Genomic DNA, 18123 nt, shown 5'->3' on the forward strand with positions numbered 1-18123 from the left:
GCCCCACCCTACGCTAAAGCCCTGAGCAGAGAAGGGACACGTGACGGCTGTGTCCTCAGGGAACTGTTATTCTGTAGGCAGAGCTGGACAGTGAGGCTGGGTTAGACACTAGTCAGCAAGCATAGGCAGTCACTGGAGAGGTGAGCGGGGGACAGGGGCTGTGCATTCCGGGAGGGCTTCCTGGAGGAGGAGTGGAGGCATCATTGGATGTTGGAGTTCAACTGGAAAAGAGGGGTGTTCCAGGCAGGGGTTATGGGGGGCCAAGAGGCCAGTGGTCTCTGGTCAGGAGTAACCGGGCCTGAGTGGCAGGATCTCCTCTGTTCTCAGTGGCTATCCCGAGGGCAGTGAGGCTGGATTCTGAGCAGCACCAGGCCAGGCTGGTTGTCCAGCCAGACCCTCCAGATTATTTCTTTGAGAGGAACCTGCTGGCTTCCTGTTGGGGCCCAGCATGCTGCCCACCTCGTCCCCATCATGCACCTGTCTCAAATGAGCCACATGAAAAGCAGGAGCCCGGAGGAGGGCAGCCTGTGGAGGGGCCACCACATCCACGTGGCTGTCGGGAAGGCCCAGGAGCATCGAGCAGACTGCAGGCCACAGAGCCGGGCGGCTCTGAGGGCACAAGGTCCACCCCTGGGGTCAGACAGCCCCGGCACCCGAGCTGAGGGACAGCACCTGTGGAGGTGCTGCGGGGGCGGAGGCCGAGGCGGAACCCAAGCCTGGGATCTGAGGCCCCGCACGGGGAGGGCCGTGGCTTGTCGTCGGAGCAGGTGGGGGCTGCAGAATGTGGAGGAGCTTTTCTTTATCCTCTAAACTGGAGACAGTCTCAGGATTTAAAGCGAGTGACTAGTACTCAAAGACGCTCCAGTTTGGAGGGATTTCTTCCATCTTCCTCCAGAAGCCGTCCCTCCGCCCAGGCCCCCGCCCTCCCCTCCCCCTCCCCCTCCCCCTCCTCCTCCCCCTCCAAGGTGAACAAGGCAGGAGGCGCCCCGCAGGCTGTGGCAGGGCCAGCCACCCCTGCTGGTCCTTCGCCCTCCGCGTGGGGTCTGCCCGCTGACGTAAGGTGCGTGGCCTCCTCTCCCACTCACCTGGCCTCAGTGGGGTCCGAGACGGGCAGAGCTGGGCCCTGGTTCCTGACTGTGGAGGTGGAGCTTCTGCATCCAGAGCCAGCTCCCTCTGGGCTTCTCAGGCTGTGCCATTCCCTCATCCCCCAGGATGGCCAGAGCAGGACCCCAGGATCCCTGAGGCCCTGCATTCCTTCTCTCCCTGGGAACGGGGCCCACAGGGTAGAAAGCAGGAGTCCTGGGCTGAGGGGGTGCTGCGGATGAGCGGGCAGGTCCCACCTTCTCCCCAGCCCGGGTCTCCCTCAGGTTAAACCGGGGGTTGGGGTTGGTCCCCTAGCCCTGGCTTCTCTGAGACGGAGCTGCCCTGCTGGCCACAGTCCCCACTGTGGGGTGGTCACCGTCCCAGGTTGAGCCAGAGAAGACTGCGGGGGTCCCTGGGGTTCCAGGCTGGGGCCTGGGAGCAGCAGGAGGGACAAGGGCCACCCCCGTCTGGCCTCAGGAAGTTGCATAACGGAGATGTTTATTTTGGGTGAGGCTGGGTGGGATTTCTTTCCTTAAAAAAAAACCCCAAAACATAAAATTTATTTGTCTGCCAAGAAGATAGATATCTGTGCTGAAAGCTCCCAGCCCCGCTGCCAGCTGCAGTTTACATGAAGCTGTCACCGATCCGTGGTCAGCTGGTGTGCCTGGGCTCACATGGGTGTCATGTGTGATGCTCTGGGCCCTCACCATCCCGGTGGCTTCTATATGGGGCCAGGCATGGCCTCCAAAGCTGTCCCCAGACCTACTCTGGGCAGTCACCTCTGCCCGATTTTCCTCAATGCCATGGAGACAGCGGGGGACAGAGGTAAAGTGTCCCTCTCGGCTGCCCCGCTGCACCCAGAGCCAGGACGGAGAGTGACACCTCAGCCTCGGGGGTGGGGATGGAGTCCACCTGGGCTTGAGGACGCGTCCTGGCCTCTGAGCCCATTGCAGAAGAAGAGCTTGACTTGAGGGTGGAAGGGCGCTGCTCATTCCCACAGCGCGCATGCGCGTGCCAATCATCTGAGAGGCGCACGTGGAGTTTCAAATGCGCCCCGCTCTGATCAGCTGTGCGCATTGCTGCTCTCAGCCGGGTTCCTTGGCCCCAAGACGGGGGACTGTGGCTAGAGTGGGCCTCTCACCCACCTGCCCAGACGCCCCATCTCTGCCCCCCCACCCCGGGCATTTGTGCAGGCCGCTGTGCCCTGGGTCTGCCCCTCCAAAGACGTCACAGGGCTGGGGGCCTCTGGTGCCAACTGGGACAGGGGCTTGCAAGTCCAGACCAGCAACGGGAATCAACCACGGTGAGAGCCCGCGTGGCCAGCCCTGTGCTGAGAGCCCCTCCGTTCGCCCAGCCACGGTGGGGAAGACCCAACGGGTGTCCGTACCCCCATTTACAGAGGGGGAGGCCGAGGCATGGAGGTTGTCGGGAGCACAGAGCTGGAGTTGCAGGTGTGGGATTCGAACCCTGGCCCCAGGGCCCACACCCTGCACCCTGCCATGAGGCAACTATGCCCCCTCGGGACGTGACCAGGCCCCCTGGATGTGGACTGCTGTTCTCTGCACTCTCCTGCTGCCCCCTGCCCCAGCCCGGCCTCCATCTCCTCATCCTTGACCTGCAGGGCTTGACCCAGCTCCACACGGCCCTGAGCTTCTGGGGATTGGCCACGGGAGACCCCCTGGGTCACCAGGCGGAGGCTCCCAGCTGTGTACAGTCCCCCAGGCCCAGATGTTGGCCTCTGGTGGATGGTGCTGGACAGCCTCAGTCACAGTGGGCAGGACATGGCTTGGGAAAGGAAGTGAGGCCCGTGTCTCAGTTGTGTCCACTCCCAAGGAAGAAAGGCCCTGTGGCAGGTGGTGACCCCAGCAGTGACGTCCGGGGACAGAGGCTCCATAACGTCTTTGAACCTCGGATGAGACTAGGCTGCCCTGGTGACGGCCTCTCCTGGTGCCCGCAAAGCCCAGGGGCCAGACATGGCTACTGAGTTCTCCACTCCCCCGGGAGGCTAGGGCACCGGCCTGACCCTCCATGCCCAGAGGTGTCCTGCCCAGGGAGTCCTCTAGAGGAGGAGGGGGAGTCACGTCACAGGTCAGATGGGCCAGCTCAGAGCCAGGTGACACTGGGCTTCAGGAGGGAGGGGGCCTGCTCAGGCCTCAGGGCACGTTAATGGTGAGCGGGGGGTTAGAACCTGTGTCTCCTCTGGGAGGGGGACGGCGGGGCCAGCTCCTCTCCCCTCCGGCTTGACCCGGCCACTGTCTGACCTCGTTTCCTCTCCCTCAGCCAAAGAGAGCTCCCTGGGGGAGCCGGAGTTGCCCCCCGACCCTGACGCCGTGGGCATGGACAGCAGCTACCTCAGTGTGAAGGAGGCTGGGGTCAAGGGGCCCCAGGACCGGGCCGGCTCCGAGCTCCCCAGCCCCCTGGAGAAGGCGGACTCGGAGAGCAACAAGGGCAAGAAGCGGCGGAACCGCACCACCTTCACCAGCTACCAGCTGGAGGAGCTGGAGAAGGTCTTCCAGAAGACGCACTACCCCGACGTGTACGCGCGCGAGCAGCTGGCCATGAGGACCGACCTCACCGAGGCCCGCGTGCAGGTCAGTGGGGCCCGGGCGGGGCCCGGAGCAGGGGCTGGGGCCATGGCCTCCGTGCCCAGAGGCCACCCCTCAGAGGCTGGGGCTCCCCAGCACCGTGTGCCCAGCCACGTCAGTACAGGCCCCTCTGCTGGGGAGGGGGCAAAAGAAGCAGGGCCACAGCCGAGGGGTAGGAGCCCGCTGCCTGGACCCAGATCCCTGTGAGAAGGAGCAGGGTGGCCGCCCCAGCTCTGGGAGGCCTGGGAGACACAGGCGTCCACGGCAACCCACGGCAGAAGCAGAACAGCCCAGGTCTTCCCCACGCCTGGGTGGCTGCCTCCTCCTGCCTCTGACAGGTCCCAAGGCCACACATCTGGGGAGTATCCCCGGCCCTCGTGCTACGCAGTAGGCTCCGCCACCGCCCAACTCCAAAGTCCCCACCAGCCCTCACAACACAACTCCGCCACACAACTCAGACCAACACATTCCACAACCCAGCCACCTCGGCCTCACACACGGCCAAACCAGGCCGCCCCGCCACACCGTCCACTTGATCTTTATAGAACTGATGAGCGGCTTAAAGGACTTCACCTCCTGCCCCAGAACCTGAATCCCTTAAGTGGTCATCTGTGTCCCCACCACCCAGGCAAGGTTGAACTCAGAGCAACGAGGGCAAGACACAGACATCTGCAGAGCCATCGACCTCTGAGAAGACATGTGTCCCCTTCCCCGCGTGAGGTCATAGCAAAGAAAGACCTAAAAGTGAAGTGCTCTCAATAGCCTCAAACAAGTGGCAAAAATCACAGGCTAAAGTTCGAGCTTTGGTGTAACACAAAATAAATCTCACACGCAGGCTGTTTCCCCAGCCCAGAGCATGTCAGAAGACGCAGGCGGGAGCCTGGTGCGGTGGCACGCGTCTGTAATCCCAGCAATTCAGGAGGCTGAGGCGGGAGGATCACAAGTTTGAGGCCAGCCTCAGCAATTTAGTGAGACCCTAAGCAGCTTAGCAAGACCCAAAACAAAACAAACAAATGAATAAATAAATAAAATCAAAAGGGCTGGGCTGTGGCTCAGTGGTAGATCGCCCTGAATTCCATCCCTGCACCAATTTAGCTATGGCAGACAGAATTGTCACATGGCAGTTTTCCCCTCCAGGGGGCCAGAAAAATCAGCAGCCCGAGTGCAAAGAGGATTTTTCTCTTTAATCAGCGCAGCACAGTGCCACCCAGCTGTATGGACCCCCGAGACCCCTGTGCCCCTCCACAGGCCCCAGGCACTGGGGCTGGGACATGCCACTTAGGGTGGCTCTAAGGCACGTGAGAGCTCCCGACGCCAGCCACGTGCTGGAGGATCGGGCCCAGGAAGGCATCGGAAATCCAGTCCAGAACTTTCCATGCACAACGTCCAGCAGGTACCAATGGACCTGTGCTCTCCAGGCTGCGGCCACTCAGAGCGACTCTGGTGTCACGTGGTCGAGCCTATGTGAAGGGGGGGGGCAGGTGGCCTGGGCTTTACTGCCTCTCAGAGGCTCACCTGCACGGCTGTGGGAGGAGCCCCACCCAGCACCCGACCTCAGCTGCAGCTGACGGACTGGGGACAGCTGCCTGAGTAGGTGAGAGGACGCCCCTGTCAGGAGACCCCGCAGTGCTGTGCTCTCCTTCACTTCCGCACGCGTGTGCCTGAGTGTGCACGTGCGGTGCATGTGCGAGTGTGTGTGTGTGTGTGTGTGTGTGTTGCACCCAGGCTTCCTAAAGAAGGACAGCCCATTCCCCAGGAGCACAGGACAGCCTGGGATCACAGAGCATGTGTTAGCCACCGCCGTACACTGCAGATGGAATATTCTTCCTGCATACACATACACAGGCCTCCTTCCAGAACAGAGTCGAACAGTTAAAGATTTCTCACTTTGATCTAAGATAAAGAATGGTGTCGTGAAACGGGAGGTAATCATCTCAGATACCTTGGCTAAGGCTCACAGTTGGCATTAAGCAAGAATTGTGAGCTTCCTGGCGGCCAAAGCAGAAAGAGAAAGTCTGATGTCGCCTAGCTTACCCTCTAACGGGAAGATGATGGGACACCGAATGGTGGTTCTGGAAAGGATCCCTTGACCTTCTGATTTGATAGAGAAAGAAGACGCAGAGGTGGGAAGAGACGGTCTAAAGTGAAGAGTGACCCAGTGGCACTCCCGCCTTCCCGTCCTGGGTTCCTTGACTTCGCTGTCCCAGGACACAAGCCAGATTGTTCTGAGGCTCTCCTTTGTGCACAGGCAGCAAGGTGGGTGGGATGGCCATGTGCGTCAGACCTCTGGGCTGCACTCCGAGTCTGCAGGGCCCTGGGGCCGTGGTGGAGCCCCAGGCCTCCTCTGCAGCCCCTCTCAGCTGGTGGTGAGCCCGCGGCCTGGCGTGGCGTGGTGGTGGGACGAGGGCCTCGGGTCCCAGGATGGACTTTTCCTGGGAAGAAGCCGGGCCTGGCCCTGCTCCAGGGGCCCGAGGGCCTCTCTGCTGTCTGGGATTCCAGTCTCCCTCCGCAGCTGGTGTGTCTGAAGACAATAAGAGGGGCCTCCCGCCCTGAGCCACCCGCCCTGGCCCCAGATGGGCTGCGGTTACAAGGCCTCCGCCAAGACAGTGGGCCCTGCACCGCCTGGTCCTGGGAGAGGCCCGTGCTGAGTGGGCCCAGCCCCGGGTGGGCCAGGAGCGGGGTGGTCCTGGGCGCGACGTTCAGGATGGGAGATGACGGGGAGCACGGTGGGCTCTCCTCCCGTCTGGGCTGTCAGAGGGGACCGGCCTGTGAGCGCAGAGGCCCGCTGCAGGCCAGGGAGGAAGGTGAGCATGAGGCCAGAGGCCCCTCACCGCCCAGGGCACGGAAGGACGTGGAGCCCGCCATGCCAACCTGGGGGGGCCGTGATCTGGCCTCACCTGGGGTCAAAGGACCGCTGAGGAGGGGGCAGGCCTGCTCCTGGCCCTGCCCCCACACAACACCCCCTCGCACAGCCCTGCCTGGTCCTCAGGAGAACCCTGGGCCTCGCCCCACCCCCTCCCGGCTCTCTGCCCCCAAGGCCCCACACTCCACATGGGGCTGACTGTAGGCCCCTTGGCCAGACACCAGACACCCTCTTCCCTCCACACCCACCTAGGGTGACCCGCCCTCCTCCACATTCCCAAGGCCCAGGGGACCTGAGCCCAGAGACACCAGGAGAGGCAGTGCCATAAAGGGCCCCTGCCTCTGCCCCCGCTCCCCGTGGAAAGAAAGAGCCACAGATCTCCATGCTCCGGAGGTCCCCTCCCCCAGCTCTCCCCAGAAAGCCCTGGGAGGCTGAGGAAGAAGCGGAAAGGCTGAGCTCAGCCTGCAGGAAATTAAACATGAAATGAAAACAAGCTCCTCTGATTCACTCTCCCATCCTGCCCCGCCCCCACCCAGCCACTGATAAAGGGGATCCCGTTTCAGCATCGCTGAGAGCAGACCCGCGTGCCCCTGGCTCCCAGTGGGCGGCCTGGGCCTGGACCCAGGCTCCAGGGGGAAGAGAGGCCCCCGGGGGCTCCAGGGCAGGGCCTGAGACCCCAAGCCCAGGAGGGGGCTGGTCTTCGGGGAGGTCACAGGAAGGGTGCTGTGCGCGTGTGTGTGTGTGTGTGTGTGTGTGTGTGTGTGTGTGTGTGCGCGCGCGCGTGCGCTCTCGGGAGCATACATGTGGACGTGGGATTAGGAAGGGGAAGTGCTCTGGAGCAGGAAGCGCCATCCTGCGCCCTGCCCTGCCCCCACTAACCAAGACACACATCCCCCTCAGTGACCTCCCCCCAGGAGCAGGAGGCAGCCAGGAGGGCAGCGAGGAGGGCCAGGAACCCGCTAGGGCTCCCTGCAGGCTCCTGTGGGCCCTGTCCTGGTCACACTGACAGGTCCTGCTCCACAGAGGGAGGAGCCGAGCCGGTGGCCACGCAGGCCCTAGACACCACGTTAGACCCTGCACAGCCAGGCCGCGCTGCGGGAGCCCCTCAGTGGCTCCGGGGAAGCTCCTGGGAAGCTCCGGGGCTCCCAGCAGAGGGTTGGAGAGGCAGCTCCCTGTCCCTAGGGCGGCAGCCGTCCCAGTGGGTGGGGAGGGCGTCCACCTGGCCCCTCAGGAAAGCCAGGTCCTGGGAGGCCAGGGCTGGGAGAGCTTGAAGAGGCGGTGCTCCATCCCTCTGGCAGTGCGCTGCGGGGCACGCCCTCTTGCATCTGAGCCTGTGAAGTGCCCGTTGGCAGGGCGCAGTAGGCTGGCAGACAGCTCCCTTGGGGGAGCGCCCAGGGCTGAAGCCACCCGGCCAGAAGCCGAGTCCTCCCCTCGCTCCCCCTCCCTCCTCTGCCCCCCCCCCAACTCCTCCATCACAGTCAAGGCCAGAGGTAGCCAGCCCCAAGGTGAGCCCTTGGCCATGAGCCTGGAGAAGGCGCTCGGCCTGCCAGAAAGGCTCCCGCCACGGAACAGGACCAGCCACTCAGTCCCAGCACCAGCCCATGCACCTAGCCAGGGCCTCTCCTCCCAGCCAGGTGTACGCCAGGCCCCTCGGCACAGATTTCACCATGGCCACTGTGGATAGCATGGGGGACAGAGCCCTCCCTTGGCATTGAGGCCCCCACAATGCGACTCTAGCTCTGCGTCTCCCCTTCCACCATGTCCCCCAGAGTGGCCTCCTCAGGCCTCCTGGACATGTCTCGCTGTCCTCAGGTCAGGGCTTCCCTCCTTCCAGGCCCAGTGCTGTCTCCCAGGGGCCTCCCGACAGCTTCCCACGGGACCCCCCGTACCCCCAGGGCCTTACCTATGGTAACGCGGGCAACTTCTGAGCTGGGAGACCATTCCCAGCCCCAAGGCTGCAGGGAGGCGGGAGCTGGATCTGGGCCGTCGGGACTGGCTTTGTGGAGAGCTTCGCCCAAACTCTGCCTTTCTAGAAGGGATTTCTAGAGGGGTGTGTGAGGCCTTTAGCTGTTCTCCCAGGAAGCCTGGCCCACCGCAGAGCGGGCGGCACCTTCTAGGGGCTGGTTAGGTGACTGCTAAGATGACCGGGACTCGTTTCCTGTGTGTGACATTGGCCTGCTCTAGAGCTTCGACAAATGGGGTTCCTGGCTCAGTGAAGATGATTCTAGATCGTGAGCTCTGGAGACAGACGGAGGCAGTTCATCTGAGGTTCTGTGACCCCGACACATGCCCTGCGACAGGTGTGGCTTGGGGAACACTAGGACCAGGGCTCCGGGTGGGCCTGACGCTGTGGCACTCCTGTCCTGCAGGTCTGGTTCCAGAACCGGAGGGCCAAGTGGAGGAAGAGGGAGCGCTTCGGGCAGATGCAGCAGGTGCGGACCCACTTCTCCACGGCCTACGAGCTGCCCCTGCTCACCCGGGCTGAGAACTACGCGCAGGTGAGGCCCGCACCCAGGCCCTGGTGAGGAGAGTACCCTTGGGAAGAGCCTGGGGCCCTGAGGTGGCTCTCAGGCTCCAGCTGGCCTTAGTCCCCTCCCAGGTGTATGCCAACTTGTCTCTGCCGTGTGGCGCCACAGCTGTTTCTGCCTGGGGTCATCACGAGTGCCTGGGCTTCGGGGAGGGGAGGTGGGGGCGAGAGTGGCCTTCTCTGCTTCGCTGGCCACTCTTTCTATGGGCAGAGGGACCAAGGCAAGCGGAAGGCCAGGGCCCTCCAGGCCTCAGTGGAATTCAGAGTGTCCCTAGCAAAGGGGCTTCTAAGATCTGGAGGGCTTATGGCCAGGCTGGGACGCCCATGGACTCTGAGCGCCAGGACCACAGTCCTTCCCAGGCCCACGTCCTGCCCATTTCTTGAGGTCCCCAGCTCTCCAGCCTCAGTTTCTTCCCTGTAAATGGGGCAAGATGAAAGACTCTGCCTCTGTCCCCTTGTCAGGCTTCCACGGGTCAAACCTGGATGATGCAAAGGCACCTTGGGGTCACAGCTTCCCAGAGGAGCTTGCTGGGCAGGGACTTGGTCTCCAGGCCCATGACCCCTTGGCCCCTGGATGTCTGTGAGCCAGACCTGAGCCAGGGTCCCAGAGTCCTCAGTGAGGTGACAAGGGACCAGAGCATTGTGAGTGAAGCCAGGCACCCAGGACACTTGCACCGATGTAGTTTTGGCCGAGTCCACTCCTGACACCCTTCACCTGTCTGGCAGAGGCCCTTCCCTCCTGCATGGTCTCCAGCTCAGCCCCAGGTCTTGCCCCATCCCCAGCCCCATCTCCCGGGCAGCGGCGGCACAGGTGCCCCTAAGACCCTTCCTCCTCCCTGTGCTCTGCGGGCCGCTGATCCTCGGCTCCCCACCTGGACCAGCTCCACACCTCCCGCCACCAGCCCAGGATTCATGGGGCGGGGGCAGGGGTCAGGCCTGGAGTGAGGCTGAGGAATGCGGTGTCTCCCGTGGGCACCACCTGCCCGGGCCCCTCTGCATTCTTTCTTCTCCCTCTCACCGCCCTCCCACCGTAACCCAGCCTCCCACTGTCCTGGGAGGAGGAAGCTCAGCCCTGGCTGTTGGGCTTGATCGCTGCCATCTGCGCTCGGGGCTGGAGGGGGAAGCCCACACCGGGCGCTGCTCATCTCTCACCTGCAGCCCCCAAGCCCCAGGCCCAGATTGCTTCTCCGACAGGGACCAAGCAGCCCACTTCCTGGGCTCACAGGGAGGGCAGCAAGGCTACTCTGCAGGCACTCCTTGATGTCCTTAGAACACTCGGTGGGATCCGAGTCCAGCTCCCTGCAGTGTGTCCACACGAGGGAGAGGGCAGGCTAGCAGAAGCCTGCCAAGGCCAGAAGAATCCAAGCGTGTGGCTGCAAGGCGCACAGCCTGCTCCTCAAAGCTGGTCCTCTGCACCCCAGATCTGCTTCCTGGAAAACGCTTAGAGGCCAGAGGAAGGTGGACACGCAGAGTGGGACTGGGGGGATCACAGTTGTGCTGATGGGAGATGAGGCGTCCAGCCGTGGCCCTATCTGTCCACACCTGAGGCGGCCCCTCCCAGCCTGGGTTGGCTTAGGCCTCTGCTTCCACCACAGCTGGGGAGCCCGGAGCCTGCGTTCCCGACGCCAGGCACTCTGAGCCGAGGTCAGCTCACCTCCTAGGCCTGCGGGAGGGACAGAGGTGACTGACGCGGTTGCTGAAATCAGGACAGCCTTTTGCTGACCACCTTAGAGCGTACACCCCACCCCACAGGGCAGCTAGTGTCCCTCAAGGTTAGACGCTCCAGCACAGGTCCTCTGTGACCAGGGACCAGGAGGCGGAGAGGTGGTTGGAGGGGCCCTTCAGCAGCCCTGACTCCTCTCCTGCGCTCTCTCCAGATTCAGAACCCGTCCTGGATCAGCAACAACGGGGCTGCCTCGCCGGTGCCGGCCTGTGTGGTCCCCTGTGACCCGGTGCCTGCCTGCATGTCCCCTCACGCCCACCCCCCTGGCTCTGGGGCCAGCGGTGTCACCGACTTCCTGAGTGTCTCTGGGGCTGGCAGCCACGTGGGCCAGACGCACATGGGCAGCCTGTTCGGAGCGGCTGGCCTCAGCCCGGGCCTCAACGGCTATGAGCTCAATGGCGAGCCGGACCGCAAGACCTCGAGCATCGCGGCGCTGCGCATGAAGGCCAAGGAGCACAGTGCGGCCATCTCCTGGGCCACATGACAGGGCCCCTCCCGTCCGGCCCCGTGCCCTCCCCCACCTCGGGGCCCTGGCTCCGCCCAGGCTTCCCAGGCCCCCAGCCTCCCACCTAGGAACCTGGCCTGTCCAGGGGCCTGACCCTCAGCACTTTCAGCCACCCCGAGTCTGAGGCCCTGCGGACTGCTGGGAGGGAGGGGCAGCAGGCCAGCCGCCCGGCCCTGAGGTGGCCCTCTGCGCCCCACCAAGGCAGCGAGGAAGCCGGGGGGCCACGTCTTGCAGCTTGGCATCCATTGTAGACGGAAGGCCCTCTCCTCCTGCTCCCTGCCCAGTGTGACCTGGAATCCAACTAAGTCCCCTCCAGACCCAGAGTGTCGGCCGGGGCTTGTCCACTCTTCCCTTTTCTGTGGGGTCCACTGGTCACCAGGCCGATGGTTGTGCACTTGAGGCCACCCTGCAGAGTTGGCTCCTGCCCCCACCTGCTGGCCCTTCCCCTCCCTGAAAGCACACGGAACCCCACTTCAAGACCCAGGATCCGCCCGCGCTGGCCATCCCTGGGGATGGGAGGACCCTGCTGCCATCCAGCATCACCGGCAGCCAGGGGGTGGCCTGGCCTGGCCAGGGGAGACGCATGCCAGCCTCCTCAAGGGACATGCTGCCTCTGGTGGACACTGCAGGGGAGAGTCGGGTCTGGGGGGCTGAGGAGTAGACCCCAAGGGTCCCCATGGTGCTGGAGGGAGGAAGGCAGGGCACGGGGAAGCGCCGGGTGAGGCAGGGGCTCTGCAGCCCTTCCTCTGTGCTGCCGGATGGCCATCATCACAGTGAGGGTCCTGGGCTGTTCCACTCTCCACCCGGTCAGTGCTGCCCCTCCCTAGGGCCCTGCAGGAGGATCTGGTGCTCGTCCTTTCCTCACCTTGCCCTGGTCACTCACGGGGCTGCTCAGCAGTGTCCTGGAGTGGAAGGACCTACAACCCGGAACAGTAAGCTAGGTTTAGGCCCACGGTGGCTCTCTCTGCTGGACCTCCAGGCAGGTGACCCTTCCATCCTCAGACTAACCACGCCCTCTGCTGCAGGAGCGCACTGTCCAGAACCTTCCCCGGCAGGTGGCATTCACGTGTAAGGACGCCCTCCTGAAGCCAGGCTTCCTGCCTGCAGGAAGGGGGCTCCCTGTCTGCCTGACCTGCCCCCCACAGCCGGGGCTTGGCGGCAGTCCTCCTGAGCTTGTGTCACAGTAGCCGTCCCTGAGGCAGGTCCCTGAGGCAGTCACACCCTCCCTGGGAAAAGCCTGTGTCTTTTGTACTTGCTACCTGTCCACAAGGAGGGCCGGGCCACCAGGCTCAGGGTGGGACACAGAGTGAGCCCGGGTGGGGCTGGGGGAGAGCGGGCCTGAGGAGCAAGCGCCCTGGGGCTGCCACTTGTCTGAGGTGCAGGGGGTGGAGTCTCCTCCCCTGTGTCCTCGCCTGCTCCAGACCCGAGAGGAGGATCTGGCTTGGGCTTCCCCTGGGATGAGAAAGACCACTCTAAACCACAGCTGTCCCTTCACCTTGGAGAGGTGACAAGGGTCTTGGACAGTGCATGGAATGTTCCTCAGCCTTGGCTTTCCGGGTGTCAAGTGCTGGGGATCTTGGGGTGACTCAGATCTGAGGTCCATGGAAATAACTCCTTCTCCCCAGAATCTAGCTCAGGAGAGGACGCTCATGGCGGGGTGGTCCCCTGCTCCTTCTCAGTGCTCTGGTGGCTGGGGAGGGCCACGGGAGTACCTTCCACCACAGCTGTCTTCTCCCCTGGAGAGAATTGGCACCAAGAGCAGGGGAACAGGACAGTCCCAGGAGAGGGAGGGAAGGAGGACTCTTGGTGGATTCTTCCAGAAAGGGCTTCTGGCATTCAGTCCTCTTGTGTCTGCTTTTTGGCCAAGCTAGATCCGAGCCAGGCAAACTTCAACCCCAAAGAACAAAAAGCCCCTATTAGGAAAAGGCTCTGTGGCTATGGCCGCCGCCTGCCCTCCGCCGCAGCCAGGAAGTGTCGATGACTAGACATGCGGGTGGGAAGTGGCCCTGTGCATCTCCCCCAGGCCTGTCCCGTGAGCCTGTCCCAGCCCTCCAGGGTCCCTCTAACCACTCTAAGACCCCACAGCCTCTGGGTGGAGAGGAAGTCCACACCCTCAGTCACTATAGTCCTCGCACCCAGAGAAGAGTGACCCGGGCCTAAGTGAGAAGTAACTGGGGCCTGAAAGAGAGGGCCCTGGAGCCAGGTGGCCGGCGCCATGTGGCGCTCCCTGATGCCCCATTGCATCTCCCGGGCAGCCGAGTTCTCCAGGAAAGAACTGCGGGGCCTGGCCCCTTCCCAGCTGGGTCCCCACAGCGGCCCGAGGTGCCAAGCCGGTTGGCAGACTGTGCCCCTGGCTTCCTGCGGGAGGACCAGGGAGCTCTACCTGCTGCAGGGTTCGCTGCTAAGCCACTCCGCTGGGAGAGGGGAGGATGTCCTTTGGCTATTGCCCAACGTCCATAGAGACGGCCACTTTCAGATGAAGTCACGGGTAGGTGGCAGCTGCATGGGCAGTGTCCCCAGCAGGGCGCGTGGCTCGGCCTCCAAGGCTCCTCCTGAGGTGCTGCTACCACCCGGGCCCTCCTCCAGGGCCTGGGCCAGAGAGCTGGGGGTGCCGAGAGGGGTGACTTCAGCGTGAAGTGGCACTTCCAGGACGTGGGCTTTCAAACCTCCCCTTGAGTTCTTTTAGCTGTACTTGACTCTCTGCTCTCTCAACCATGCTCCAGCTTTGGGAAGCATGGCGGCCGGGTTAGTTCAAAGACACTGCTGGGGGCAGGAGCACAAGAGCTGAGGGCGTCCCCCGCACACGCCTCTGTGACCACGCTGGACCCAGCTCCAGTGCCCCACTCCCCCAATTTGGCCGGATAGACAAGGAACACTTCCACGAGAACCACCATGCGTCCCGCGTCGCGCGCTCACTCGGGCTGCACCTGGGGAGACCATCTCTGAGAGACATCGGTGGCCCCCGGTCTGTTGGAGGGCCCTGACCGCCAGGCGCAGAGGCAGACAGGCCCGGCTGGGGGAGGATGGTGGCGAACTGGCCCCCAGGATAATAAACCACGATTGTACAATTGAAAGAAGAGGACAAAAGGCCCACTTCCAAAAGTCACATCGACCCTGCTTCACGGATTGGGGATGCTGCAGGGAGGAAAGGTGCCCCCACTGGACAATATCGACGGCATTGAAGCCGACTTTCCTGCGCTCCCGGTCCTGTCTGTGCCCCCCACTCTCACACAGAGCTAGGTCTTGATACTACTGATTTTGAAGGACGGTTTTCAGCGTCTGATCTGTTTGCCGTGGTTGGGGAGAGCCGAGTGCTAGAAGAACCAGAGCCTCAACCAGTACTTACTGTTCCCATTGTAAGATATTTTAACCCCGTATAAATGCAACTTTCCCTGTAGCTTAATGGCCTGGGGTGGAATATTAAGAATATATATTAAAAATACATTAAAAATTCAGAAAAATGTAAAAAAAAAAAATGAGGTCCGTTCCATAAAGTTTCACTGCCTATACCACCATGTAACTACATTATAGCAAATATTAAAAGAAACGTTCTTGCCTTTTAAAGTAAGTTATTGCACTTACATCTTCTGGGGAGGGGAGGAACTGGGTGAGAAGGGGACTTAGGGGCTGAGGCGAGGGGCACCACAGAGCGGGGACAGCCGGATGCGCCCAGCACCCCCTTGTTGGGCACAGCCCAGACTGTTTGGATGTTGTTGTTTGCAATAAACTCCTTCTCCTTCCTCCTCTCAACTGGAATCTGTGTTTTGTTCCTGACTTGTGACAGATGAAATGTGATCAGAGGAGCCTCTGAAATCTCACATTAATTGAAGTCGGCAAAAAATACTAACAGTGCCCTTTTGAACTGCTGACACAGTGCAGAATGGATTACCAGGCTAGATTAACAACAGGTGGCGGCCGATGCTCCTGCACAAAGGGGTACGTGGCCCGTGAGGGTCTGCGACCCCCCCTCGTCCCTTGCACAGCTTGAGGGGGCAGGGGCACCTCTCAGGCAGCGGAAGGGGTCTTGGCGGCAGCTTCTGACCCCCCTCTGGGGCGTCTCGGGTGCAGACCACGCCTGGAAGGTCTCCTGAGCAGCACTCTGTGTCCCGGATGACACGGTGCCACTGTTTCCACGGTTGTTCTGGAAGCAGGAGAGGAGCCAGGGCTTGGAGGTCCTGCTGCTTGGCACCAAGAGGACAGGACAGGCCTCCCGGAGAGGCAGGCCACAGCCGGGCCCTGCCACTTTATGGCAGAGGGGACTTTCCTGTAGGAATGGAGTTTTTAAAATCAGGCTCTAAAGAAAAAAGATGAAGTTCCTGCTGCGGCTCCTGCACCAAGTGACTCTGGAGGGGCGTTGGCCTCTCTGTGAGAGGCAGGGAGCCGGTTTCTTTTTTTTAAACCAAACTGGCCAACTCTTACTTCCCCCACCTGAACGTGGAATGGCCCTGCCCCTGTCTTGTTCCCCAACTTGAGCAGGTCTAGTGGCTCATCTACATGCATGGTCTTTTGTAAGTTGATGTGGCATGGTGACAGAAGGACCATGACTTCCCAGCTGTGAGTGCCACAGGAAACCCCTCCTCAGCCTCTCCTTCCTCTCCTTGTCCTTCTTGAAGCCGCATCTTAGATTTGGTTCCTGTGGGGAGTACATTCATGTTCACTGCAGCCGCTGGGTTTCAGGTGGGCCTGGAAACTTGTTTATGAAGACGACAGCTGTCACACATTAGGGCTCAAGGTCAGGTTCCACTGCTTCCCTGGCATCCATGAGGGACGGGGTCCAGAACCCCCTGTGGACACCCACATGCAAGGACACCAGGCCCTTATGACAAAATGGTGCCCACACCCACACGGCCCTCCCACATGCACTGGAGACCATCTCTGGAGGAGCTCGGTGGCCAGGCACGTGGAAGCGCTGTGGGGAAGTAACTGCCACGTTGTCAGGGAATCACAAGAACCAAAGCCGCCCAGGCTCAGTAGGGCTCAGGTTTCTCCGCCCCTCAGTTGGTTGAGTCTGTGGCTGTGGAACCAGAGGCGGAGGGTGACTGCAGCCTCGGGAGGACACGGCCGCTGGCCCCTCTGACTGTTGACTCAGGCCCAGCCCCTCACGGTGTGGCCACCCAGCACAGCTCATGGTTCCGGAGCCGTGTGGCCCTCCTAAATGGCAGGCTGCTGCGGACCCTGTGGGGTGCCTTCAACTGACAGCAGCCCCCAAGGCTCCCGCCCAGCTTCCCCAGAGCCATCTGTAATGGCCTCGGGACAGGATGCAGGTGTTACCTGTGACCTGCCCACTCCCCCTGTGCCTCCTGGGTCCTGACTGAATGAAAGAAACCTCCAGGTGCTGGGCTGTGACTCTGAGAGGAAGGGGGAGCGCAGGGGAGGCTCAGGGCCCCCTCAGGGAGGGCTGGAGGAGACGAGCCCCGGGATGGGCCTGGAGAGGACTCGGCTCCACTGGACTGTGCTCCTCCAGGGTTCACGCGCTCTCGTGATGAGCCGCGGCCTTGGCGGGCAGCCTGGCCTCTGTATTTAGTGTTCCTTGGGCCAGCACAGGCCAGCCCCCCAAGATGGCGCGAGAGGGCCTGTGTCCAGCAGCGCTCCTCTTAGAGCCTATCTCCACTTGATCTGTGGCTCAAATCTGAGTTCTCCTAGTCCCCCCTGGGCCATCTGTGAGTCCTACCTCCTGCACGCTCAGCCTGGGCCTCAGGGCAGCCTGCAGAGAACTCCTCCCCAGAAGAACCTGCTGGTGGCCAAGGCTCCGGCCACCCCAGCCTTGATCTAAGAGACTCATCGCCAACCTCTGGGCGCTGGGAGGTGGCTGGTCGCGGGACAGCAGAATCCCCCTGGCCAGCAGGGAGTGGGGCGCTTCTCCTTCCTGGTCCACACTTGCCTGCTCAGCAGCTAGGGAACAATAGGCCCCACAAATAGCCAGTTTCCCAAAATAGCGCTAACAGCAAGCGGGAAGATACAGGCCGCTGCCAGAGACAATGCAGTGTGAGACTTGAAATTTTCCCAGGAATTCTGTGTGATTCCAGATTCTTTTTTCTTTCTTTTTTTTTCCTAGCTCATCGCAGACCAACAGGCTCGAGGAAGGGCGAACTCCCGCAAGGCGCTTCGGTTTATGGCCATGTGTGCGCCATGTGTTAAGGTGTTGCCCTGACGGGTCTGCCTGGGCTCGCCCCAAGCCCGTGGGGATGCGCTTCTTGCCGCAGCTGCTGGGTGTCTTTTTGTTTGCATCACAAGCCCCCTCCATCCCTCCTCTCCTCCACCCACAATGCACCTCTGCAATTTCCAGGCTCTTCAAGGAGGGCTCTGTGCTCTGACCGTGGGGTCAGGCTGCGTTATGGGCAGAGGGGGAATGAGAACGGAGTCGGGAGGACCAGGGACCAGGATAAGAACCTGAGGGACACGGAGGCAGCCCACCCCTCCTCTCTGGGTGGGTTTGGGTGGAAATGGAGACTCGCTGGTCAGGATGAAATTTGGCGATGCAGGGGCCAGGAGCCTGCTTGGAGACGGAGGGACAGGGACTGTTTAAAAGAACTGACTGCAACTTGTAGCTCTGCTGTCTCAAGCAAGCCACTAAAAGGCTTTCAGTGACAATTTTCTGCTGTAAGGTGAAGACGACAGTTTCCTGTTCATCTCACAAGGCAGTTATGAAGTCTGAGAGTTGGAATATTTAAGGATGCAAAAATGCACCCCATGGGTGGGGAAGGGCGGTGGGGCTGATGTCCCTGCAGGTGGCTGAGGGCTGGGTGTCCAAGGCTCACAAGGCGTGTCACATTCCATGAAGCACGGGGAATCCTGACACCATGTCTGTGGGACTGGCTGGGTGGTAGGCAGGGTGGT

At 61.9% G+C, this 18123-nt stretch overlaps 1 protein-coding gene across 1 annotated transcript in view; it reads left to right on the forward strand.

Annotated features, from left to right (window-relative positions):
• Nucleotides 1-15036, forward strand: part of Alx4 (ALX homeobox 4) — a 41673-nt gene extending 26637 nt beyond the window's left edge. Inside the window, exons 2-4 of the mRNA XM_078046191.1 lie at nucleotides 3364-3674; nucleotides 8901-9029; nucleotides 10936-15036. Of these exons, the coding sequence (XP_077902317.1) occupies nucleotides 3364-3674; nucleotides 8901-9029; nucleotides 10936-11265 (770 nt within the window). The 3' untranslated portion in view covers nucleotides 11266-15036. The remainder of the gene's footprint in view (nucleotides 1-3363; nucleotides 3675-8900; nucleotides 9030-10935) is intronic.
• The last annotated feature ends 3087 nt before the right edge of the window (nucleotides 15037-18123 follow it).

This window comes from Ictidomys tridecemlineatus, chromosome 4 (assembly GCF_052094955.1).
Source record: "Ictidomys tridecemlineatus isolate mIctTri1 chromosome 4, mIctTri1.hap1, whole genome shotgun sequence".
In the NCBI taxonomy this organism is placed as follows: Eukaryota; Metazoa; Chordata; class Mammalia; order Rodentia; family Sciuridae; genus Ictidomys; species Ictidomys tridecemlineatus.